Here is a 26,618-nt window from a genome sequence, read left to right as displayed (position 1 = left end):
AAAGAGATAAATCTCTCATTTCCTGTTGGGCTTCAGTGAATCCTTTGCAGATTCAAGTATGGTGGCAGGGGAAGAGGGAAAGGAATGTTGGAATTGGCAGGAGGGGAGCAATGACTGGCTTTACATTTTAGGTAATCCATATGCAACAGTGAGGAGGAAGGGAGGGGAAGGATTTCTGATATATGCTTTCCTCACAGTTACTGCTGCCTCAAGCTTTCTCTCAGTCTGTCCCTCAACTTTATGTTAGTGTCTTTTGTTTTCCTATACCAGATGTAGCAGTAGAAGCAAACTCAAAGTGAAAATTCAGTGTCTGACAATTGGGCTCATTTTCGAAAGAGAAGGACACCCATCTTTCAACACAAATCGGAAGATGGGTGTCCTTCTCACAGGGTCGTCCAAATCGGTATAATTGAAAGTCGATTTTGGACATCCCCAACTGCAGGGACGGCCAAATTTCAAGGGGGTGTATCGGAGGCGTATTGGAGGCATAGCGAAAGCGGGACTTGGGCGTGCCTAACACATGGATGTCCTCAACCCATAATGGAAAAAAAAGGGTGTCCCTGACGAGCACTTGGCCGACTTTACCTGATCCTGTGTTTCTTATGACCAAGGCACAAAAGGTGGCCAAAATGACCAGATGACCACCGGAGAGAATCAGGGATGACCTCCCATTACTCCCCCAGTGGTCTTTAACCCCTCCCACCCTCAAAAAACATCTTTAAAAATATGTCGTGCCAGCCTCTATGCCAGCCTCAGATGTCATACTCAGCTCTATCACAGCAATATGCAGGTCTCTGGAGCAATTTTAGTGGGTGCAGTGCGCTTCAGGCAGGCAGACCCAGGCCCACCCCCACACCTGTTACATTTGTGGAGGAAACAGCGAGCCATCCAAAACCCACCACAAGCCCACTGTACCCACATCTAGGTGCCCCCTTCACCCGTAAGGGCTATGGTAGTGGTGTACAGTTGTGGGTAGTGGGTTTTGGGGGGGTATGGGGGGCTCAGAACACAAGGTAAGGGAGTTATGTTCCTGGGAACATTTTATCAAGTCCACTGCAGTGCCCTCTAGGGTGCCCGGTTGGTGTCCAGGCATGTCAGGGGGACCAGTGCACTACAAATGCTGGCTCCTCCCACATCCAAATGGCTTGCATTTGGACATTTTTGACATGGACGTCTTTGGTTTGGAAAATCGCCGAAACTCAGACATCTATGTCTAGGGATGTCCAAATTTAAGGACATTCTTGGATTTAGATGTCTTTGATGGTATTTTCGAAATGAAAGATGGACGTCCATCTTGTTTCGAAAATACAGTTTTCCCCGCCCCGGATTTCGATGTTTTGCAAAGATGTTCAAATCGTAACTTGGATGTTTCTTTCGAAAATGCCCCTCCACATCATGTTTGTCATTATGTTTTAGGACCATCAGAGGTGAATTATTTCACTTGAGCAACAAATTTCTATATGTTCATAACTCCCCTAATTTGTCATCGGTCCAACATGCATTTTATTTTTTGCATATAAAAGCTTCCAAGTTTCCAAATTTCTTGATTGCTTGATATATTGCCAATTGTTAGATACCATCATAGCAGTTTACAACATAAAAATGTAAAAGTTAATATACTACTTCAATTCAACTTTTGCACATCCGCGCCATAATAATTTAAATGGAAGGCACAGAACTTATCTTAAGATCAAGGACCAACTGCCGTGGAGGGGCATAATTGAACGAAAACGTCTATCTCCATGGGCGTTTATCTCTGAGAACGGGTCTGTGAAGGGGCGGACCGAACCGTATTTTCGAAAAAAATAGACGTCCATATTTTATTCGACAATTTGTGAGCTGGGTGTTTTTGGTTTTCAGTGATAATGGAAAATGAAAGCGCCCAGCTCAAAAACGAATAAATCCAAGGCATTTGTTCGTGGGAGGGGCCAGGATTCGTAGTGCACTGGTCCCCCTCACATGCCAGGACACCAACCGGGCACCCTAGGGGGCACTTTTACAAAAACAAAAAAAGGTAAAAGAGCTCCCAGGTGCATAGCACCCTTCCCTTGTGTGTTGAGCCCCCCAAATCCCCCCCAAAACCCACTGCCCACAAGTCTACACCATTACTATAGCCCTAAGGGGTGAAGGGGGGCACCTACATGTGGGTACAGTGGGTTTGGGGGGGTTGGACGACTAAGCATTAAGCAGCACAATTGTAACAGGTAGGGGGGATGGGCCTGGGTCCACCTGCCTGAAGTCCACTGCACCCCCTAACAACTGCTCCAGGGACCTGCATACTGCTGCCAGGGAGGTGGGTATGACATTTGAGGATGAAAATAAAAAGTTGTGAAACATCATGTTTTGTGGTGGGAGGGGGTTAGTGACCACTGGGGGAGTCATGGGAGGTCATCCCTGATTCCCTCTGGTGGTAATCTGGTCATTTAGGGCACTTTTTGGGGCCTTATTCGTGAAAAAACAGGGTCCAGGAAAAGTGCCCTAAATTCTAGCTACAAACGCATACTTTTTTTCCATTATCGGCGAAAGGCGCCCATCTCTCCTCGGCCGATAACTACGCCCCAGTTCCACCTTCGCCACGCCTCCGACACGCCCCCGTCAACTTTGTACGCTTCCGCGATGGAGTGCAGTTGAAAACGTCCAAAATCGGCTTTCCATTATACCGATTTATTCGTTTTTGTGAGATAAACGTCTATCTCCCGATTTGGGTCGAAATCTAGGCGTTTTTCTCTTTCAATTATAAGGTGGATAGTATCACAAAGGCTAAAATTAATTTCTCACAATAATTGAGAAAGGATCATTCCATAAACATTATAATTCTCCAGAAAATCAAAAATCTAATACTAAATATATTTTTTGGGTCTATACGTTTTCATAATAATGTAGGAAATGATAGCAGATAGCAGCATGATCCATCTAGTCTGCCCAGTAAGATGGTTAGGGTTGAACCTGCTGCTCCATACAGCTTACCTACCTCCATGCTTTTGTATAGAACTGTATCTACCTCTCAAGATTTAATTTATTTGATTATTCACTTAGGGTCAGACCATCAAAGTGGATTACACACACTTCAGAAAATCATTAAAAACCAATCTGTTCAAAAAGGCTTACCCCAGCGACTCTACATAAATATCTACACCCAGCAACACAGCAAAAACAAGGATCGTATTGGACAATATACAACATCCCTCTCTTTGACCCCCATGGTCCCTGATTTACACCTATCTTATTCGACCATAACGTAACCTGTATTTGTCTATTTGCCAGACTTGGCGAACGTCTTTACGGCACAATGTAAGCCACATTGAGCCTGCAAATAGGTGGGAAAATGTGGGATACAAATGTAACAAATAAATAAATGAATAAAAATTTATAAAAGGAAAAATTACAACTTTACAGAGTCTGTGCAGATTACTTTACTTTACAATCACTTGATTACTTGCCTCACCCAAATATGTCTAGATGTGAGATACAATTATAATTTTCTTTACCCATATTAAAATAATAGAAAGAAAAATCCTTATGCCTATCTTACTGCTACTAATACTACTTATCATTTCTATAGTGCTACTAGATGTACGCAGCGCTGTACACTTGAACATGAGCAGACAGTCCCTGCTCTACTATTTAATCAGGACAATCAAACAGGACAAATAAGGGAAATACTTAAGGTGGGAATGATAAAACAGACATGGGTACTGAGCAACTAAATGGGGGTTAGGAGTTAAAAGCAGCCTCAAAGAGGTGGGCTTTTAGCCTAGATTTGAAGACGGCCAGAGATGGAGCTTGACGTACTGGCTCAGGAAGTCTATTCCAGATGTATGGTGCAGCAAGATAAAAGGAACAGAGTCTGGCGTTAGCAGTGGAGGAGAAGGGTATAGATAAGAGAAATTTACCCAGTGAATGGAGTTCCCGGGGAGAGGTTTAGGGAGAGATAATAGTGGAGAAGTACTGAGGAGCTGCAGAGTGAATGCACTTGTAAGTCAATAAGAGGAGTTTCAACTGTATGCGGAAACGGATAGGGAACCAATGAAGTGACTTGAGGAGAGGGCTAATATGAGCATAGCAAGACTGGCAGAATATAAGCCGTGCAGCAGAATTTTGAACAGATTATCTGATTCTCTACTTAAATGATCCGTGGAGGGGCATAATCGAATGCGAATGCCTATCTCCATGGGCGTCTATGTCTGAAAACGGGTATGTGAAGAGGCGGGACAGACCGTATTTTCGAAAAAATGGACGTTTTTCAGCTGGGCGTTTGTTTTTTTTAGCGATAATGGAAACTAAAAACGCCCAGCTCAAAAACATCCTAATCTGAGCCATTTGGTCATGGGAGGGGCCATGATTCACAGTACACTGGCCCCCCTGATATGCCAGGACACCAACTGGACACCCTAGAGGTCAGTGCGGTGGACTTCAGAAAAAGCTCCCACATGCATAGCTCCCTTACCACGGGTGCTGAGCACCCAACCCCCTTCCCCCAAAACCCACTACCCACAAATGTACAACACTACCATAGCTCTTAGGGGTGAAGGGGGCACCTACATGTGGGTACAGTGGGTTTTGGAGACCTCCCATTTACCAGCACAAGTGTTACAGGTAGGGGGGTGGGCCTGGGTCCACCTGGCTGAAGTGCACTGTGGTACCCACTAAAAGTGCTCCAGGGACCTGCATACACGCAGGCCTCTAGGACTTGTTGCTGCTATATAACATTGGCACACCAGTTGACACCTGAAGACTAATCTCTCTGAAAACGTCCTTTATTGGAATAAGCACGCTTACTCACAGTTAAAAGCAGATCAGAGGTTGTGCCCCACTGGCAAAGAGTCTCCCTGGTACTGAGATGAGCAGTAGGTCAGAGCTGGCAGAATGCTGTACAATGCCCTCTTTCAGCCACATTCAAGGTAAGAACTAAGTTCTGTAACGTGGCTAACACGTGAAAGGGATCTAAAACTGGCTTACAAAAATGGCCACTACCACATGGACTACCGGAAACACAACAGGGCACACTCTGACCCAGTAAGCAGAGGGAAAAGCACCATGGGAGTAGAGCCTACCAACTACCAACATCGTGAGCATTTAACACAAGCGAGTGGAATCACGGAGCCCAATACCCTACACCCACCACAATGCATTGCTGATGTGACTCTGCAGTGTGCATAACAGAAAAGGTGTCACACTCACCCGAGAGCCACATCAGAACCAGGGAAAGGCTGTCACAGGATAGAACACATTCTGCTGTCATGGAGGTGGGTACGGCATTTGAGGCTGGCGTAGAGGCTGGAAAAAAAGTTTTTTAAGTGGTTTTGTTTTTGGTGGGAGGGGGTTAGTGACCACTGGGGGAGTCCGGGGAGGTCATCCCCGATTCCCTCCAGTGGTCATCTGGGCAGTTGGGGCAGTTTTTTGTGACTTGTTCGTGAAAAAAAAGGTCCAAAAAAAGTGGCGGTAAAACGCCTTTTTTTTCGATTATCAGCTAAAGACGGCCATCTCTCCTCCGCCGATAACCATGCCCCAGTTCCGCCTTCACTACACCTCCGACACGCCCCCGTCAACTTTACCCGTTTCCGCGACGGATTGCAGTTGGAAACGCCCCAAATCAGCTTTCGATTATACCGATTTGGCCACCCAAGGGAGAAAGACGCCCATCTCCCGATTTGGGTCGCAATATAGGCGTTTTTCTTTTTCGATTATAAGCAGGATAGCATACTAACTACCGTAATTCTAGCAGAACAAAATTCTATAGCTTTGGGTCTACATAGCTGAATATACCTTCATTTAGTTGATTTCAACCTATTCCCTTTTGGTATTTCTAATAACTCATGTTGTGCAGTATATAGATTTCTGGATGGTACATATATTTTAAAATGTTTTATTTAAATATGACAGACCATCCAATCTGAAATAAATATCAAACATAGCGTCTTAAACTTTTTTCTTTGTTCATCGGAAGCCAATGTAACTCCTTCAAAATAGGTGAAATATGATCCTGAACTCCTTTATTCATCAGTAAATGAGCCGCCGTATTCTGGAGTAGTTGTAAGCATTTCAATTGATATTCAGATAAGCGACAATATAATGCATTACAATAATCTAATCTTGACATCACAAAGGCATGGATCAATGTACCCAAAACTCTCTTCTCTAACAAATGTCTGAATCATCATATATGGTACACCACTGTAGAGATATTATAGACTGATAACTTGTCTATCTACAGTCTATAAGCTGTTCTCTGCAATAGATGTCGATAGAATATACAGTCATACAGACTTCAAAAACATCATGGCAATAGAGTAGAAGGGAAATATGAGAAGAGCATATGGAACGAAAGACTAGTTAATGTTGAATAAAGCCATCATGGCCAGTTTTAAAAAAGCAGAAATCTTAGTATAGCACGGATTGACGACATGAAAGTCTTTGCTAGTGTTCCACGTTCCTGGATAATATATTGCCTTAAAATGTACAAAATCAAGTCTGAATTGATAGAATACATCAAGTTTACCATGAAAATATGGCAAATCACACTCCATCTGCAGATGGAGAATTTATCATTCCTAACATCAAGATTCAGTGAGGCATACTTCAGGGAGACTTCCTGTCCCCGCTTCTGGTTTGTTTGGCACTTAAATACTCTTGAGTACTCTTATTAACTCCTTGGACTATGGCTTTAGCCTTACTCTAAAAGATGCCAACAATCCAGAGGTTACATTGCATTTACTGTTTGTAGGCGACCTGAAACTCTACAGTTCCAGTGACCAGCAATTAACTGAACAATTCGAAGTGGTGAAAAGCTTTTTAGATGATATCAAGATTACTTTTGGGCTGTACAAATGTACTAAGGTCACTTTCCTTAGGGGAAAGTTGAGCAAAACTGAAAGCATCTCTATGACCGATGTCTGTGTGTGATGAAATTCCTAGCCACCCACCTGGGGCTAACCCTCTGGCCACCTGGAGGGTATGTCCCCAGCACAGCTCAGGTCCATCTGCACCTGCCACTTGTGTTCTACACTAGCACCCTCCACCTAACTGACTGGGTCTCACTTGCGTCTGGGTGAGTCTCCCACTCTCAGGTCATTCCCCAGTGATTTCTAGGTTACTGGGGCTACACTCTCAGGGTTCCCACAGTTCCCAGAAAGCACCTACAGACCAAAACACAAACCACCAGGTTTCTTAGTCAGTCCAGGACACCAGAGTCAATAAACTAATCAGGTTTATTGTCAGAGTAGAACAGTGAACCATATAAAACAGATGGAAAAGAACAGGCAATAACAAATAACTGAATATAGAACAAATATAAAACTATCTAAACATTTATCTACTACTTAAATAGGGAGTTCAGGAACAAGATATAACTTCTCACAGGTTATAAGCTCCTTTGAGCAGGGACTGTCCTTCTATGTTGAAATTGTACAGCGCTGCGTAACTCTAGTAGCGCTTTAGAAATGTCAAGTAGTAGTAGTTATGAAGTCTAACTGTTCACAGGTTTTCAGGAAAAGAGAACCTTCTCTTCTATTCCCTTATTTGAAACTAAAAAAATGTCCTCATAAATTAAGCTAATAGCTTTTGGCAGGAAGAAGAAACTGACAATTCTGGTACAGCTTTAACAAAAAAGACAATCACCATCTGCTGGCCAGTTAGGAGAAGTACATGTCATCAGTAAAACAATACAGTTTCATCACACTGTGCCATAAAGGAACTTGAACAGGAAGGTGTAAATAAATATCTAGGAGGGGAGAAAGCAATAACTATCAAGCAGAAATGGCTGAGAGAAAAAAAATCAGTAAAGAACATTATAGGAGACTAAACCTAATATTGAAGAGTGCATTAGCATAACGGAAATAAGATAAGGTTATTAATCATCTGGCACTTCCTGCATTCTTATATAACTATGGGATTAAAGACTGGCCTCTTAAAGACCTTGAAAAACTAGATGTATGAACAAGAAAACCCCTCTAGGCCCATGAGGTCAACTATAAGAATCAGTATATGCCGAGACTCTACATTCTTAGATCTGAAGGAGGGATGGGTTGCATAGAAATAGATTATATCTATCAAGCTACTATCATAGACCTCCAAGCTTATCTAATGGCATCATCAGATCCCAATGCAAAAAGGTGTTGAAATATGAAAGAAAATTTCCAGAATCCACTTCCATCATTAAACTTGAACAAGCATTTCGATGAGTAGAAAGAATGGGTGAAACTCCATCAGTACCAAAAGGGAAGGAAGCAACAGAATTTGCAAAGGAAGAGGAAAAAACTCTTCAAGGATTTGGATCAGCAGGGAAGAAACAAGTGGCAAATGCATAAGTACAGTGTGAAATACAAATTGTTACTCCAGGAACCATTTGTGGAAATGAATGGTTAAGGAGAGGTGAATTGAAACCTAAAGATAAGCGATTGATAGTTGCTGCCCCGGACAGTGGATTATGGAAAACATAGTTTACAGCATGCACTGAAAAAAACTGATTTAACAGACATCTGTAGATTCTGTAAGAAAGAGCTAGAAACAGTTACTCATCTCGAGACTGGCTGCAAAGTGCTGATGGCAGAAAATGTTTATACAGAAAGGCACAACAAGGTGACACATCTCATTCATTGGATATTCTGTAAGCATTACAACATCAGTGTACCAGAAAAGCATTGGGATCATGACCCTAAGAGAACTGTGGAAAACAAAGAGGTTATGATCACCTGGGACATCCCCATCCCAACTGAGAAAAAGCTGGATGCCAGAAAACCGGATATAATAGTAGAAGATAAAAATATCAGAACAGCATTGATTATGCAGGTGTTGGTCCCAAGCGATTACTCAGTGAATTGCATGGAGAGAGAGAAGATCCTCAAGTACTAAGAAATGCAATCCGAGACTAAGAAAGTGTGGTAGAAAGATACAGAAATATTTCCCATTGTTTTGGGCACCACAGGCTTGATCAAAAAGAACTTCCAAGCACACCTGGGTAAGTTGCCTATACATGTTACATCTTATGAACGCCACACAGAAGCTCTCTTTGGCACAATGGAAGTACTAAGGCGAGTGTTAGCTGTAAATTTGAGAGACTGAAATCATACTCCACATACCCTGGCTTAGGAGTGAGGTTCATTCCTGTCATGGTATGCGCAAAACTAACCCACTTGGAGAAATTGTCTCCCCTAGAGATATACTATCCAAAGCCCAATCCATTATCTAACCATACACCCAAGTTTTTAATTCCTTTTCTCAGTCAATGTAAAACCATCAATAGTAGGGCTATAAGACAGCAGGTTTTCCTGTCTTGAAAAACACATATAATATATATATTTTTTAGATTTAATATTAATTCTGCCTTCTTAAACCAGGCTGATATTGCTGATAAGCAACTGTTTAAAACTTTCAATACCTCATCTTGCTCCTTTCCTACCTCTACCCAAAGTTGGATGTCATCTGCATATACTGTATAAACATGAATATAAATCAATATTTTTGCTCCCAAAAAAGCCCCAAAATAGGGATCTTGATTTAAATTTGGGTCTCTCTTCCCCCCCAATCAACACTGGAATTTCTTCCTCCACTCCCCCCCAAGGATTACTGGTATTTCTTCCTCCACCCCTCAACCCCCTGTGATTACTGCCATTTCACTTCCATTTCTTACCTCCTTTGGCTGACGCTGACAAAGTTATGAATTAGGCCAGAGCAGGGCCTTTGCACATCTGTGAATGCTCAAGGCCTGCTAGCTCTTGGCCGCTCAGGGTGAGGATGAAGGAAGAAATGTATTTATTTATTTGTTACATTTGTACCCCATATTTTCCTACCTATTTGCAGGCTCAATGTGGCTTACTTAGTACCGTGAGGCGTTAGCCACTGGCAGTAACTTTGGGGGAAGGGTGTATGTGGAGGAAGAAATTACTTTCATTGAGGGTGAGTGGTTGGGGGAGTTACTGTACTCTTGAATATAACACCTTCCCCTGGTTTATATTTGAGTTAACAGTTTTCTTCCCAAAAAAGGGGTAAAACTGTTATTTTGGTTTATATGTGAATAGGCTTATATTCGAGTATATACGGTAGATGACATAAAGTTCCAGGTGCTTCTATGATATCCATCACTGGATTCAGGTAGATATTAAAAAATAAAAAAGATAACACAGAATCCCATGGTAATCCACAGGCCAAAAGTCTCACTTCCAAACACTGTTCTTTCCATGTAACCACTTGGGATCTAGTCTGCAAAAAGGATACAATCCAATTTCAAGCTAGTCCTTTAATATCCAATTCTGGTAATCTCATTAATAATAACTTATGATTTATTGATTCAAATTATGCTGTAAGATTCCATAAAATCAGTAGGGCAGCCTTTCCTTTGTTCCTGCTTCTTCTAAAATCAGTCACTAGCGAGACCTGTACCGATTCAGTACTGTGGTTTCTCTGGAATCCTGACTGCCTTTTGCTCAAGATATGATTTGCCTCCACAAAATCCAGGATCTGCTTATATACCATTTTTTTCCCCATGAGATTCCCAGTAAAGGAATTTGGAATAAGATGTCAACAACTTTTTATCCAAATTACCTCTTTTTAGGATCAGTGTTACCCCACAATATGCCACTTTTGAACAGCAAAAATCATTTGTTTTGCTATGATTCCATCCTCTTGCAATATAGGGATCCTCTGGGCTTATCCCACACCTTTCTGAATTCCATCATTGTTTTTGTCCCAACCATCTCCAGCTTCATTTCATGCCCTCTAGTTCTATAGCTTCCATTTCTTTGGAAAATGTTTGTTTATTAATACTTTTCAAGTATTTTAATGTCTGAAGCGCATTATACATGTTCCTCCTTTCTTTTTGGGTATACATGTTCAAATGTTCAAGTCCCTTTTCATCCATCTTCTGGTGCAGGTCTCATGTCATTTTGGTTGCTTTCTTCTAAACCACTTTAAGTCTTTTTATACCTTTTTATATCCTTTTACCAAGCTGCAGGAAAAAGGGCCCTGATGTAGTGGCAGGGGCCATTTCTCTCTCTCTCTCTCTCTCTCTATATATATATATATATGTAAAATTTGAAGACTGGTTAAGTGGTTAGCAGTTATTCAATCCATTTGAAGGTCTTTGTATTATATATTTTTCCAGAGAGTATTCTATAACCTGCATGTATAAGTGATAGGCAGGTTCCTCCCAGTTCCACATGCCTTGCAAGTACCTGCTTTGAATTTTGCGTGCATAGTTTATAGAATACTGATTTAGGGCAGTTACATGCATAACTGCTAATTAGTGTAACTAATTGCCATGAATTATAGCCAACAACTGCCAGTTAGCATCTAATTATTAAATTAAATTACCCACACAACTGACAATATTCTATATTGTCCATTTAACTTTGTTTATAGAATTAGGGGGATAGAGTATAATTATTCAGTCACAACACATGGGACATTCCCAAACCAACCAATAAAATTCCCCCAACAAGAACTGCAGAGAATTGCAGAGCAGATGTAGAGCATTTCACTTTACATCTCAACATACAAAAATATTGTATTCAAGTACTGGTGTCATATCACTAACAAAAATGCAAACTCCCCCTGCTGATAGACATTGGGTGAAGTAACACAAAATCCAACAAACAGACATTCAGAAGCTTACCATACCATACCAGCACCAATACAAACTACATCAACCCTGCCTGTGAAAATTCAGCACTATGAATATTCTAGAATAATACTACACCTCTTGTTGGGAACAGAGAGCAAGCTAGACTGCAACAGATTCATCTCATTTTTCCACATGGGTTGGTTCTACTACTATCTCTCTACCACTTCCTTTGGTTGATTTTCTCCTAAGTCCTTTTTCAGGATCTCATTTCCATTTTCTTTGTCTTCACTTTCCCTGTCTTCTTTCTTTCCTCCCATTTATCTTTCTCTGATATTGATCTTTCTGTGTCATCTTTTTTCTCCATTTATCTACCACTAACTAGATTTTATTCTTCTTTCTCTGATTTCCAGTCCTCGGTCTCCCTTTTTTCACTTTTCAACTACTTCCCAGCTTTCCATTTACTACTTTTATCTCCCTAGTTCTCTCATTTCCACCTGTGTCTCTCATTCTTTAGCCAGCCTCCTTCTCCCCCTGCCTTCATCCATTTTCTCATCTTCTATTTCTATGCTTTGTAGTTATCCTTTCCACAGCTTCACCTATCTTCTTCTGCTTCTCATCCCCTTACTAACCCCAGCTCCTTCTCTGTCATTCATTCCCTCTCCAATTCCAGTCCCTTTCTTATTTTTTACTCCCTTTCCAGACTCCCATTCTCCCTTTTGTCTCCACCATTTCCACTTTCTCTCACCTCCTTCAAAGACAAGTTTCCCTTTAGCACTGAACCAGAAATGGTCACGTATTGTATTGCTGGATGTGATGCGCTGATGTCAGAAAAACTGCCTACAGAAAAGTATCAATAAAGGTAGCATGTTTCACTCACTGGAAGATATGTAAAGTATAACATAAACACTGGGATCCTGACCCACATAGGAGTAGGGACAATGAAAAAGTTGAGAGAATCTGGGACATTCCTATTCCCAAAGAAAAAATAAAGGGTTGGTGCAACACCCCCCCCCCCCCCCAGACATTGTAATAAAGGAGAAAAGCACAAGAACAGCATTATTAATAGAGCTATCACTGTCAATTCACTATTCTGCACTGTGTGTGCAGAGGCAGAAGATTCTCAAGTACCAACCAATGCAATCAGAAATCAAGAACATGTCATTGAAAGACACAGAAATGATCCCAATTGTATTGGGTACTGCCAGCCTGATTTAAAAAGAATGCTTCCTGTGTATTGCACCATGTGAGCTCCAGAACGAGGTTCTCTTTGGAACAATCAACATGTTGAAATAAGCATTAGCAGTGAATCTGAGATCTTGGATTGGGGTAAGATTTATTCCTGTCACTGTCCCCCAGATTCTATAAAGGTTACCCAAATCTGTGTGGCAAAATTTGGGCACAATTCTGAGATGCAAACACAAATTAATTGGTTAATGAGCCAATTAACTGTAATAGTTTGGTGCAATCAATTATTGATATTAATTGGCACCAATTAGGATTTGTGATGACATCTGGCTGAGTACTATCCCATAGCGCGCAGCTCAAAAGGGGATGTGGCCATGGGAGGGGCATTGGTGGGTCAGGGGCATTCTGAAAATTTGGAATTGAACAAAAGATATTAAAAACTGAGTCAGACATAAAACTTTTAAATGAAAAACTAGAAACTATGGAGAAAAGTATTACAGATATGGGAAATCTACAAGAATTAATGATAAAGGATATAACCAATCTGAGAAGAAAGGCTGAAACCTATGATAATTATATGAGGAACAACAATCTCATATTCATAAATTTTCCAAAGGTTAAGTTGGTTAAACCAATAGATATGTTAAAGAGATATCTCCAAGATGTATCAGAAATTCTTGAAGCAAATTTGCCTCCTTTTGTTCAGGTGTACTATTTACCACAAAAAGAATCGAGTCCACAAGAGCAACAGAGTCTCTTAGATGTGACTGCCCTTCTGAAACCTTCCGAAACTGATTCAGCCATGGTGGCTACTGTGGTAGCCACTGTAGCTTTACCTCCGGATAAGCAATGGCTTTTCGACTGTTTTTTAGGAACAGGGATAAATTATTCTTGGGCCTAAAAATAAATTTGTTTCCTGATGTTTCGAATGAAACCCAGAAAAGGCGGAAGCAATTTCTACTGTTAAAACCAGCCGTTCTCCAACTGGGAGGAGTATTTTATTTAAGATTTCCTTGTAAATGTATCATACGATACAATTCAATAAAATATGTCTGTATGGAACCCTCACACTTAACATCTTTCATAGCCTCAAAAAGATCTGAAGGAGTTTAATTGTATTAATTCTCTGTTCTGTTCAAGGTGCTGTCAACAATTTAAGTGGACTTGAGTGTTAATAATCATGTATATTATGATATATGTTATTTGACTATTATATGGAAAAAAAACACTTTTCTGATTCAAGTGTATAATCTTGAAATTTGATTTAAAATGTAAAACTTAAAATAATAATAAAAAAAGAATAGCCATGGGCTGATGCCCAGAAGCAAACATGGGCCCTAGAGGCCATTAGTGCCTGACTAGCGCCTGCATTAATGAGTGCCGAATGCTCAGAGGCTCTAGTGCAGGAAATGAGTGTGCCAAAGATTAGCACAAGTAGTATGCTAATTTAGTGAAATGGATGTTAATGAGGTTATGTCCTATTCCCTCCCAATACTCAGAGAATGGCGCACAAAAGGCCGCCTTACCGCTGCTCGGAGCAGGCATTAGGGTCTGTCTCATGATTCATTCTTTAAAATCTGATGTTTTTTTAAAATATAATTTGGAAGCAGAAGGAAGCCCGTGCAAGTCTGTAAGTGCTACTAGTGAGAAACAAATGTGCACGAGTCAGAGCAAACCCAAAAGTGAAAGCACACATTGGCGTCTGTTTCCTGGCATTTAGTACATAAGCCTTCCAAGTAAAAAAAATTTGAAATGCTAAAGGCACAGAAAACAGATGCCAAGGTGCGCTTCATGTTCAGATTTTGCCAGGCGCATGTGCACAGGAGCTGCACTTACCATGAGGTGAAACTCTTCTGTGCATGAGCCAAGCACATCCATCCTTCTTGCTTTCACTTTAACAGCGCACATATGATTTGCATACCATTTTCACTGAGCATTGGCAAGCTAGTTTTCTGTGCTGTTCTGAAGGTGTAGTTTCTGCTCTGTTGGCTTACTGTGGGAGTTTCGAGCATCAGCCTGCCAGTGTGATAATAGTCTGGCACTAATTACTTTGTGTGGGTGGGGCAGGGACCGGATGGAGTATGTGTGGAGATTAGGCACGCACATTGCAGTCAGTGTGGTAGGTAGTGCATGCAAACTGTCCAATATGTAGTTAACAGATTAACCTACCGCCACTTTAATAAGAGGTATTATTTGCATCCACCTCATAGCAACTGAAAGTAAGTTGAGTTAGAGAATTTGTCTGTGTAGATACTGCAGGGGAAATGATGCCCCCACCCCCACAACAGTTACCACAGGGCCTTTGCACTTAAGTTAGGTTACTTTTGGCTGGTAACCCATACAGTTAACACTTTTTAGTAAACATACTGCTTAAAATACCTTAGGGACTTCTCCTGAGTTTAAAAGGCATTGACAATTTTCATAAGAACAGTCATAGATTAAACAGTCTTTCCTTATGTGTAAAAATGTATTTAAATGAGAATGCATGATAAATTATATATTTTTTAAAATCAGTGATATTAAATTAATTGAGGTGTAATTTTATAGCTGTACACATTGGTGAAAATATTTGTGCTGGATTTTCAAAGTAAATGTAGTTTGAAAATTAGCCCAGGAAAAATACACACACACATTCACACCTGTTAATTTGTGCAGATGCTTTTTTTTCTGAGTAAAACCAGGTGTATAATCAAAAGGATGCATGTAGTTCCAAACCCCACCCCCATTCCACCCTCAGAAATGCTTCCCACAACTGCATGGAAAAGTTTACGTGAAATGGCAGTACTGCATCCTTTTACTTGCCCATAGGTTGCACAATTTTATACAAGTCTATTTCAGAGGGTAAAGCTGTGTTTGATCTGCATGAATGTCTTTGAAAATTGCCTTCTTCATTCACTGTGCATTACTCTCCCAAATTTCTCTTGTCTTTTTCTTTCACAAAGTGATTAGGGATCCATCAATCCAATGTATTGCCTTTTGTGCTATATTATATAAAAGTTAATTGTTATTTTTATCTTTGCTTACCTACAACTAGACTGAGTGAGTATCCAATAGGTGCCTGAGCCCATGCCAGCCCATAGTTTGGAACATAGACTGCTTCTGCGGTTCCATTGATATAACCTCCTCCAACCCAGGTAGCTGAAGACAGAATAAATACACGCAAAGTGTCACAAAAAAGAAACATAAATAAACTGCCACCAGGAAATTTGGTCAAACTTTGCTTAAATAAATCTTCTGAAATAATTTAAAAAAAAATGCAGATACATTTGCCAGCAGTGGAACCACACCTTTGGCTCTTTGTGTTCTTATGAAAAAGGCCATATTATATTATATTAAAAGAGATGCTCTTCTATGCCGTTAAGCTTTCATGATGAGCTACATGCTGAGTCCAGACATCCAAAATGAGCTTTAAACAATTAAGTACTGTTGAACAAAAACTTTTATGCTTGCCTAATTGATATCCTTAAAAAAATATACAGTACTCATATGCTTCAGGAGAGGGCAATCAGAAGAATTAAAAGAAAGATTTAAGTGACGTTTTCTATTATAGGTTGTAGATGCCCAAAACTAATAACATTTTTTGATCAAATGATCAAAAATTTAACCTTATTATTATTTGTGTGGCTTAGTAAATAGGAGGGTAAGTTAATACTTTAAGTGTCACATAAGGCTGTCAATGTCCTTTCATCTAATTAAAATGAGTAAAGTGGTGTGGTGTGATCTGAAGGAGAGGGGTTACCTTCGAAACCTAATCAAAAAATGTATTAAGTTAGTCCAATAAAAAGGTATCATCTTATTTTATTTTCTCTGTTTTGCTTTATTTCTATTTATTGAGCCAAATAGTTATTTACAATATCATTCACTCCTTTCATTCCCCCCTCCCCAACAGAGTAATGTTAAGGAAATTCCAATAATCTGAAGGATTAAAGAGATCTTCTTGCAATGTCTTGAAATCAAAATACAGAATCATGAAATTCAGGATGACTGCAGTAGAGTAACAATTTGGTTTATAGATACATTTTTGTATTTCTAAATAATTATTTATTTATAGATACCTATATTTGGCTACTCCAACCAAAGGAGCTCAAAGTGGATTAGGACATTAACATAAAACACATATATAAACATTTACCAAACATAAATGCAAATAATCAATGAAATATTATTTGTTAATGCCAATAATCTAGGTTATTATTTCTCTATTCGTAATGTTTTGTACAAGTACAAAGATGTATTATTTGGACAGATTGCCAGGCAGAGGGTCCTGATGACAACTGAAAATATTTAGTTTGTTTTTCATAACTTTATTGCATCTATTCATTCTACCAACTACACCACTGAAACCAGCCCAATCCATTGTTTAAAGAACTGATTGAAATTACAACCTAAAAGTACAGAGGCACAAGTAAACATGTTGCACTGCAATGCAATGCAATGCAATGCCTAGGGCAGAAAAAGCTTCTCATGCATACAGAAAGCAATATTTCAGTGTGACATTATTAGTAGCAATTATTTATCTATCTAGATATTAGTTGAAACAACAGACAAGCAACAAAAAGCACGAGGGGTTCTGAAACATACCGGTCATGGTAAATCCTCCAACTAGTAAACCTATGTCTCTCCCGCCAACAATAATGGCTTCACGAGGATCTTCACCGCTCGTAGAGTTTTTGGTTTTCCAAGCAGCCCATATTCCAACAAAAAGGATTGCCAGGTAAAACAGGATGATCGCAATCAGCCCTGCCACGTGGAAAGCCATCTTCGGCCAGCGATCGGGATGGTTCCTGGGCTGCTATTTCATTAAGACCTCTGGAGAGAATACAATAATAACGTTAGTTATTTGCTGGCAACAGGGTGGTAAATCGTGCATGGTGAGGCAGACAGTTAAGAGTAAAGAGCATTCAATTTGAATGCAGATGTAAAGTTAAATTAAGGCACCAGCTTAAATGAATGAATGCATTTATTGTAATTGATCACCAAGGCTGAGCTTTTGATTAATATCCGACACTGTTTGATTAATATTTGAAACCATGTTCTCAAATGCCGTCCTTGGTCACGCTTCAAAGGCAATTCATCCTACTCCATGATTTGTGGGGAAAAAAATTAAAGTCATAATGTTATGTCTTTAAAACAGTTGATATAAAAATAAAGGTTAAAAGGCTGTTTTTTTTTCTCTCACGAAAACCTTCTAAATTTAAACCTGTGCTGAGATTTTAGCAGCCAGAAAGGAATGTCTTAACTTATGGGAACTGGAAACTAACATCACTCAGTTCAATTAACCCAGCTACTGAATGGAAAACTAGTTTTATAATAGATCATCTTGTAAGAATTTAATTTACATAATTCAGGCAATCTTTGATTCTCTAAACTACGTTGGACCACAGGAGACATTCAGACGCTTGCAGTTTTGATAACGGAGTAAAGGAGTTCTTTAGATACCACATCTTTACAATCTTTCAATGAACAAACTAGATGAGCTTTAAATCTATAAGGGGAATAAATTTGCCACCTTTCAATTAACGGTCTCTGACTTTTGTCATTCTGTCATGCATCCAGCAGCTGCTCTAAAATGTGCCTGCTGTGAACTGTCACCACAAAATAAAAAAAAAAAAACAACCTGTGTGGAGCATTAAAAAGACTTCGGTTAAAGAAAACATAGAGGTAAATGATATTCACGTTGGATCTGTTTAGTAACACTAGGGGGAAAAAATGAATAAACTCCCCTTCCCCTCCCGGCCACCATTAAACAGCTGGAATTTGCAACCTGTTGCCATTTTTCTCAACTCCAGGCTCCTACAACCACCTCAAATAGCTGAGATGATATACGGTGGCCTTGCAAAGTTCCAAACGGCAGATTGTAGATTGTTTTCTTTTGAGTTCTAAACAGGCAGATGCAGAGTTTTCCCGCTAGGCTGCTTCCACCGTTCTGAATCAATTATTTAACCACTCGCTCAGGAGGCATTAAAAAAAAAAAAAAAGGGAAGCAGGCAGAGTTCTTTACATCTCTAGCCCCGGTCTACAAAGCTACTCCCCCCCCCCCCCTCCTCCATCTGTTTCTAGTCCGTACCAAGCTGATCCCTGCCATGCCAGGAATCATCATCTCAGTTGCTCTTTCATCACCTCTTTTGCTGCAGGTTTACTTTTAATCTCACCGGGTTTTCTCGGCTAAAACAGCAGACGCGATTCCAGTGCTTTGTGTCCACCCACGGACTGAGAGGGTCTGAGAAATTGCTGCTTTCCACGTCTTTAATGGCACGAGACATCAGGCGAAGTGGGAGCTGTTTCCACAGGAGCCAGCTCTGTGGAATTCCAGCGGGTGCTGAGCACCCCCTTAATATTGAGTAAGCTCCTTCACTGTGTTCAGGGAGGAACAATCTGTAATGTGTTTGTCCCCCCCCCACCCCCGCCCTCCTCAAATCATTTAGAAATGTTGTCACCTATGGCTGTTTCTCCCTATATTAGGCAAGAATCCTTCAGTCCTCAGTATTGCTTTCCCCACAAATGACTTTGAAGTGCATTCTAGTGAAGTCTGTAACGCGTTGAGCCCAAAGTATTATCACTTGAGGCATAGGAGCCGGTGCTTGAGCACCCCCAATATTGAGCAAATTCCTTGATTGTGTCCAGGGAGAGGACATTTCTATTCGGTTTAGCACCCCCCAATAATTTTGAAAAGTTGGCTCCCCTGACTTGAGGAACGCTTAAATGAGAGTGCACTATATATTCACTACACTGCAAATGTAATAATACGACCCCCCCCCCCCCTTACAGCTTTAGCTTACACAAAAACAAACAAAAGGAATCAGAACACCACCAGTAAGAATAGTTGTTCAAATTCTCCCTTAGGAATCAGACCCTCCTACCTTTTAAGATTTTCCAGCTCTCAGTATAGCAGTTGCCTGGGGTTCTCTCAGCAGGTGGGATCAATGCTTGACTGCCTGTTTGCCCTGACAAGGGAGCGAGACAAAGCACAACAATTTCTTTGGTTGCTCATTCACAGGGTGGGACTCTACACAGCCTTGCGCTTCCTAGGACATTGAAAATTGTGCCTACATTTTACTTATTCCTGTTTATTGTCACTTCATGGAAGGCACCCCTTATAAAAGAAGAGGATGTTCGTCAGAGCTGATTGTAGGAGTACGTCAAGAATGGTATGAACGTGTGGAGATGAATGGAAATGTATCCCTGGGAAATGAGATGGGTTGGAGTCAAGAGGGGAGGGAGGACTTTAAGGCACAGCAGTGAGCCGAAAATAGCAGCATACATTACAGTATTTGTACAGGGGACCTGTCCTTGGTCCTGAACGAAAGTAGCCCAATCTGATGGATGTCAACAAAAAGCATTGCACCACATTCTAGTAGTCACTTACCTGACCGATGCCCATTATTTTCCACTCCCCACCCCCAACATTTCCAATAATTATTTCTAGTGTGGACATGCAGATGATCTTCAGTGTATTTGGTAAGTCACCTTTCTTTTAATAGAAATATCATTGTCCACTTTAGAACGTTCTAAAAATACCACATCACTTGTTCCACTTCATTTCTCCCAAAGGCATAATATTTCCTAACCAAAGAATCAGCTTGTTTACCCCCATGATAATCAGCTGGCCCGCATTTCTGCCTCAGGGATCTAGACTTAGCCCCCCCAGAGTGCTTTTTGAAAACCTGTTGTGCAGTTATGGAGGCACCTTGTGGCACTGTACAGAGATGCCAGGGTGGGCTTTCTATAAATGTGAATTACACACACAGCAGATGAGAACAGAGATTTCTGTTCAACTACAGAGATCAGTAATCACATTAAAAAAAAGCAAAAAAAAAAAAACAATCTGGAACTGAGGTGAAGTTAGTAAGAGGCCTCTGTTCAGAAAGTTTTTTGTCAAATTACCCTTGAAGCAGTTGTTGTCACCCACTCACTTTAGGTCTGTACTACAGCAGTGATCACTCCCTTGTTTGATTACTGTAACAAATTGTATCTTGGGTTACCTCTAGGTAAGAACTGTCCTTTACAAATTGCTCAAAATGCTGCTGAACCAAAGAACAAAGCAGGGGATCCCTCTACGATGATGAATCACAGCAGGCAAACGTGGAGGCTGACCAAAGACGAATCACCACAGGAGACATAATCCAACAGTCTTTTATTGATGAAAAATAAAGAAAGGACCCAACATGGGCCATGTTTCGACACATGCAAGCGCCTACATCAGGGATCAAAAAGTAAGCTCTGGTCCTGCAGGAGGCACCTGGTGATGTCAAAATGCTGCTGTTCATTTCGTCACAGATACCTCTTGCTTGGCTCATATTATGCCAGTACTTAAGGAGTAAATAAAAAAAAACATAGATCTCTTCATGTATCACTCTATCACTACGACACCAACGAACATCAATTTTTCAAAGAAAATATTTTTTGGACCGTTTGTACAAGCAAGAGAGAAAATAACACAAACTTCTTTGAAAAACTGATGCTCATTGGTAATGTAGTGAAAGAGTGACACATGAAGAGATCTATGAAGATATAAATTATCTTTGGTGCTGGGTTGTTTCCATTATTTCATTTCATTTATTACCATAGATATACCACCCTTATCCAGAGTGGTGTACAAATTAAACACCCATATCAATAAAAACAATCCAAACAAAACACATCAAATACAATACAAACAGACTTGTCTCTGTACTATGTCCATCATCTGCTGAAACCAATTTTTAGCCTGCAGCAACAAATGCTGTTTCAACCGTTTTTTAAACAATCTCAAATTCTTCTGAGTCCTAAGGGCTCCAGGGAGTTTGTTCCACTCTCATAGGTACTGACGGGGAGAGGGATCTTGGGGTGATAGTATCTGAGGATCTGAAGGCAACGAAACAGTGTGACAAGGCGGTGGCCATAAGTAGAAGGTTGCTAGGCTGAATAGAGAGGGGAGTGACCAGCAGAAGAAAAGAGGTTTTAATGCCCCTGTATAAGTCGTTGGTGAGGCCCCACCTGGAGTATTGTGTTCAGTTCTGGAAGCCGTATCTTGCTAAGGATGTAAAAAGAATTGAAGCAGTGCAAAGAAAAGCTACGAAAATGGTATGGGATTTGCATTACAAGACGTATGAGGAGAGACTTGCAGACCTGAACATGTATACCCTGGAGGAAAGGAGAAACAGGGGTGATATGATACAGACGTTCAAATATCTGAAAGGTATGAATCCGCAAACGAACCTTTTCCGGAGACGGGAAGGCAGTAGAACTAGAGGGCATGATATGTGTCACGTTTTCACAGCTGAAAACTGGTTTGTGAGCCCTTGGGCCACTGCCAAGGAGCGGCAGTGGCAGGCAAAACCACCCCCACACCAGAGACAAGGCAGAGCTTAATGAACAGTTAGGCTTTACCTGCACCTGGCCACTTTTCACCAAGGGTTGAGCCCTTGGCTTAAGGTGGCCGGCAGGACTTGTAGGAGAGGGCAGGAACAGGATCCCAACTAGACTGAACAGGGACTAAGGGTCAGAGGGGAAAGGAACATACAGGGACAGCAGGGCAAGGAAAGGGTAAAATAAAGGACAGACTGAAAGCTGTAAACAGCCACTAAAACAGGGAGCAAAACACTGACTAACAAGACACAAAACTAAAAGCTGCAGAGCAGCCACTAAGATACAAACAGACAAGGACTACACACAAAACTATAACCCAGAGACAAGACAAGCAAACAAACAACCAACAATCTAATCTAACTATCCACAGACTAGCAAGAACAGACAAGAATCAAGGCAGGAAACCAAACTAGAACAGGACTCAGCAGAAGTGCACCAGCACCCCAACATACCAGGGCCTTAGACGATGCAAAGGCAAGCAGAAATGTTCCAAGATGGCTAATAAGCCCAGAAGCAGTTGAGAATCAGCTGCTGCAATCACCAGGCAGCTACGGGTGCGGTGCAGGCTCAAACAACACAAGCAACCCTGGCAGCCTGGAAGATCCGGACCGGATTGAGCTAAATTCTGGAACGGGTGATGATCCATAGCAGCCACCCGTTCTGGCCACCAGAGGACGAGGAAAGCACAGACGTAACATTATGAGATTGAACGGGGCAGACTCAAGAAAAATGTCAGGAAGTATTTTTTCATGGAGAGAGTGGTGGATACTTGGAATGCTCTCCCATGGGAGGTGGTGGAGAGGAAAACGGTAACAGAATTCAAACATGCGTGGGATAAACATAAAGGAATCCTGTTCCGAGGGAATGGATCCTCAGAAGCTTAGCCAAGATTGGGTGGCAGAGCCGGTGGTGGGAGGGGGGGGGGCTGGTTGGGAGGCGGGGATAGTGCTGGGCAGACTTATATGGTCTGTGCCCTGAAAATGACAGATACAAATCAAGGTAAGGTATACACAAAAAGTAGCACATATGAGTTTATCTTGTTGGGCAGACTGGATGGACTGTGCAGGTCTTTTTCTGCTGTCATCTACTATGTTATATGTTACTATGTTGGAACTGGTACTGTTACCTATTACCCCACCATATTAATATAGATTATTCTGGCCTATGAAAGCACTTAAGGAGTTGCACTGGTTACCCATCCAGTGGAGAATCAGGTTTAAAATCTTGTTGCTAATTCTTAAGGCTTTAAGCAACCATGTGCCAGTTTCTGTGGCCTACTTCTTTGAAGTTCTATCAGCCTGCTCGTGCATTGTGTTCTTCTGATGAACGTTTGCTTAATATTCCTTTCTCCAACAAAAAAAGTGGGAGGGTGACCAAGGTTGCCCAAGACTGGAAGATGTATGTTGGTAAAAGGAGTTTCTTCTCTAATATTTCTTTCTGTCATCTTATTATGCTAAGGGGGTCTCTTACTAAGCTGTGGTAGCGTTTTTAGCTCAAGGTAGAAATCAGCTGGTGGTAAATGCTAAGATGCCCATAGGAATATAACGGGTATCTCAGCGCTTCCTGCCATCTGATATCTACCATGAGCTAAAAACGCTACCACAGCTTAGTAAAAGACCTCCTAACTGAGTAGTGTTTGACTATTTTTTTATATTGAGGGTGCAAAGCAGTGGAATTTGTTGCCCTTTAATTTAAGAGGTATGACTTCACTTCTTCAGTTCCTTAAACATTTGAAAACATTCCTTTTTGCCTAAGCTTTTACAGTGGTTTAAAGCTGGGTGTTTAAGCTCCTTATTGTTTTAGTGACAGATTTGTTTTAGTCAAGAATCATTTATTGCATGTGTGTGTATGTCTTCTTTTAAAATCATATTATGCATACTATGCTATGATCCATCAAGAGCTGTAGGATCGTACAGAATATACATTTTTTTAATATAAATAAATAAAGAGGCATTTTAAAAAAATTGATTCAAAATATGGTGCACTATATGAGTTTTCTTCTTTGGATTCACCTTCACTTATTTATTTATTTGTTGCATTTGTATCCCACATTTTCCCACCTATTTGCAGACTCAATGTGGCTTACAATATTACACCATGGCAGGCGCCATTCAAGAGTAGATAAACAATTGGTTACATACAAAGAAACAAGTGTAACATAATGGATATGATCAATTCAGTAAATCAGAAAACAGTCAAACTATCAAGTAAGTAGTGATGCATTGGAGTTCCTATTGTTGATTATTATGGTAAGCCTTGTTAAAAAGAAAAGTCTTTAGTGGTTTTCGAAAGTTGATTAGGTCGTGAATAGTTTTCAGATCAAGTGGTAGTGCATTCCACAGCTGCGTGCCAATGTAGGAAAAGCAGGATACATGTACTAGTTTGTATTTTAGACCTTTACAGCTTGGGAAATAAAGTCCCAGGAATGTGCGTGCTGATCTTTTAGCGTTCCTGGGTGGCAAATCAATAAGGTCTGACATGTAGGCCGGAGCATTTCCATGAATGACTTTAATTATGAGCCAGAGTGCAAACCTTGAACACAGTATGTTCCTTAACTGGAAGCCAATGAAGTCTGGAGTTATCATTAGTGAATAATAAAGCATTCTTCTACAAGTTAAATTTTCTGAAGCTACACAGGAGGAGACTTTAGGAAATGTCAGATGTATTTCCCTTTCAAAGAATATTTCTACCTATAACTTATTTTGAACCAGAAAAAAGAACATCTGACGCTCCATTATGTTGTAGTAGTTATGGTCCAACTCAGGGGCATTGGGCTAGATTCTATTTATAGCACCTAAATCTAGGCGCGGTTTATAGAATACACCTAGAGGGTTTATAGAATATGCCTAGTGGCCATGACAGCACCTAACTCTAGGCATAGCCATTTACCGAATTATCAGCGCTGATTAACTTGTTGTTCAATTAAGTTGTGCACACTCTTTATAGAATCACGCTAAGCATGTTTTTAATCGGTGCTGATTTTTCAGGCACTATATATAGACTTTGGCCCTATGTGTGTTGGAATTCTGCCCAGGCCCCACCCACATGTATGGCTGCCTGTAAAATACACGCTATGCAAGATATGCAATATTTACAGAATCGCATATAGGTGGAATATTTTATTTATATGTGTATGTGCTCACAGATACAAATATATGCCATTATTGTCAACATTTATGCATGTAATCGGAGTGTAAATCTTTATAGAATTACCCCTGTTGTACTCAGCAGTACAACCTCTTCCCTTTTTAGATAATTTCTGCCTTACTATCAGTGAAACTGATATCTCTATTCCAAGGTAAATGTACAACATAACAGGCAAAATGACAAGAATAATCAAGTTACATTGGCAGAAGAGATCCCAAGAAGTAATAGATGTTTTCAAAACATTTCTACATTGACATGAAGGTTGTTACTTTTTCTTTTCAAGACTATGTGGTTAACATTCTGCTTAGAATCTGTAGAACCTCAGTCAGTGAATCAAAATATTCTGTAAATGACTTTCTATGCTAATTGATTCCAGAAATTTCCATTCTAGTAGAAGACATAATTAATTGATGAAGCATTTTAAATATGATGCATTTACAGGCAGCTTGAAAGAACTCACTAATGTAATAGATAACGTAATACTCTTGCACACTATGGAGCTGCATACCAAGTCTGTTGTTTCAACCACAATTAGTTGGCCATGCACTTAAATACCTAGAAAAGAGGCAAGGTGGTTAAGGAAAGCATGATATCTGATTCTTTTCCTTTCAATAACAATAAGGCACAGTGGTTCAACTTCTTGTTTAGGGAAAGATTGAAGTAGTAAATTTAAAACGAACTGGAGAAAATATTTCTTCACTCAATGAGTAATTAAACTGTGGAATTCATTGCCAGAGAATGTGGTAATAGTAGTTAGCTTAGCAGGGTTTTAAAAAGGTTTGGATACTTTCCTAAAAGAAAAGTCCATTGGATAGAAACATAGAAACATGACGGCAGATAAAGGCCATATGACCCATCTTAGCCATTATTAAGATGGACTTGGGAAAATTCACTACTTTTTTTTTCTTGGATAAGCAGCATAAAATCTGTTTTACTCTTTTGGTATATTTCTAGGTCTTTGTGACCTGGATTGGCCACTGTTTGAAATAGGATACTGGACTTGATAGACCTTTGGTCTGTCTCAGTTTGACAATGCCTATGTACTTTTATTAAGAGTGCCAATATTTAGGTGCAAAAAAATTGAGCGCTAAGCAAGCTTTACATAGAACAGCAAAGTCGAGCACTAAAGTCATTATAGAATATGAGTGTAAACTGGTATTTCAGTGCCAATGTTTGGGCACGAGCATTGGCGTAAATGATCGTGCCTAAATATTGTCAGTGGCACACATAGCTGACAGTATTCTATAGGCTTTGTATTTAAGTGCCTGACATGCCCCTGACCCACCCATGCCCATCCCATGTTAACGCCCCCTTTGCAGTCACATGCTATTGAAATTAGCGCCAAGTGCTATTAAATGTGTACCTTCAAATTGGTGCCAAT

General features: G+C 40.4%; 1 protein-coding gene across 1 annotated transcript in view; it reads right to left on the bottom strand.

Moving 5' to 3' along the window:
* Nucleotides 1–17,501, bottom strand: part of SLC5A7 (solute carrier family 5 member 7) — a 79,165-nt gene extending 61,664 nt beyond the window's left edge. The window contains exons 1-2 of the mRNA XM_030199562.1: nt 17,324–17,501; nt 15,767–15,880 (exon numbers count right to left, since the gene is read on the bottom strand). Coding sequence (XP_030055422.1) covers nt 15,767–15,880; nt 17,324–17,501 — 292 coding nt within the window. The remainder of the gene's footprint in view (nt 1–15,766; nt 15,881–17,323) is intronic.
* Between the last annotated feature and the right edge of the window lie 9,117 nt (nt 17,502–26,618).

Source organism: Microcaecilia unicolor, chromosome 4 (genome assembly GCF_901765095.1).
Source record: "Microcaecilia unicolor chromosome 4, aMicUni1.1, whole genome shotgun sequence".
NCBI classification, from domain to species: domain Eukaryota; kingdom Metazoa; phylum Chordata; class Amphibia; order Gymnophiona; family Siphonopidae; genus Microcaecilia; species Microcaecilia unicolor.
Note: the sequence above shows the minus strand (reverse complement) of the source record. Positions and strands in the feature narration are given on the sequence as shown.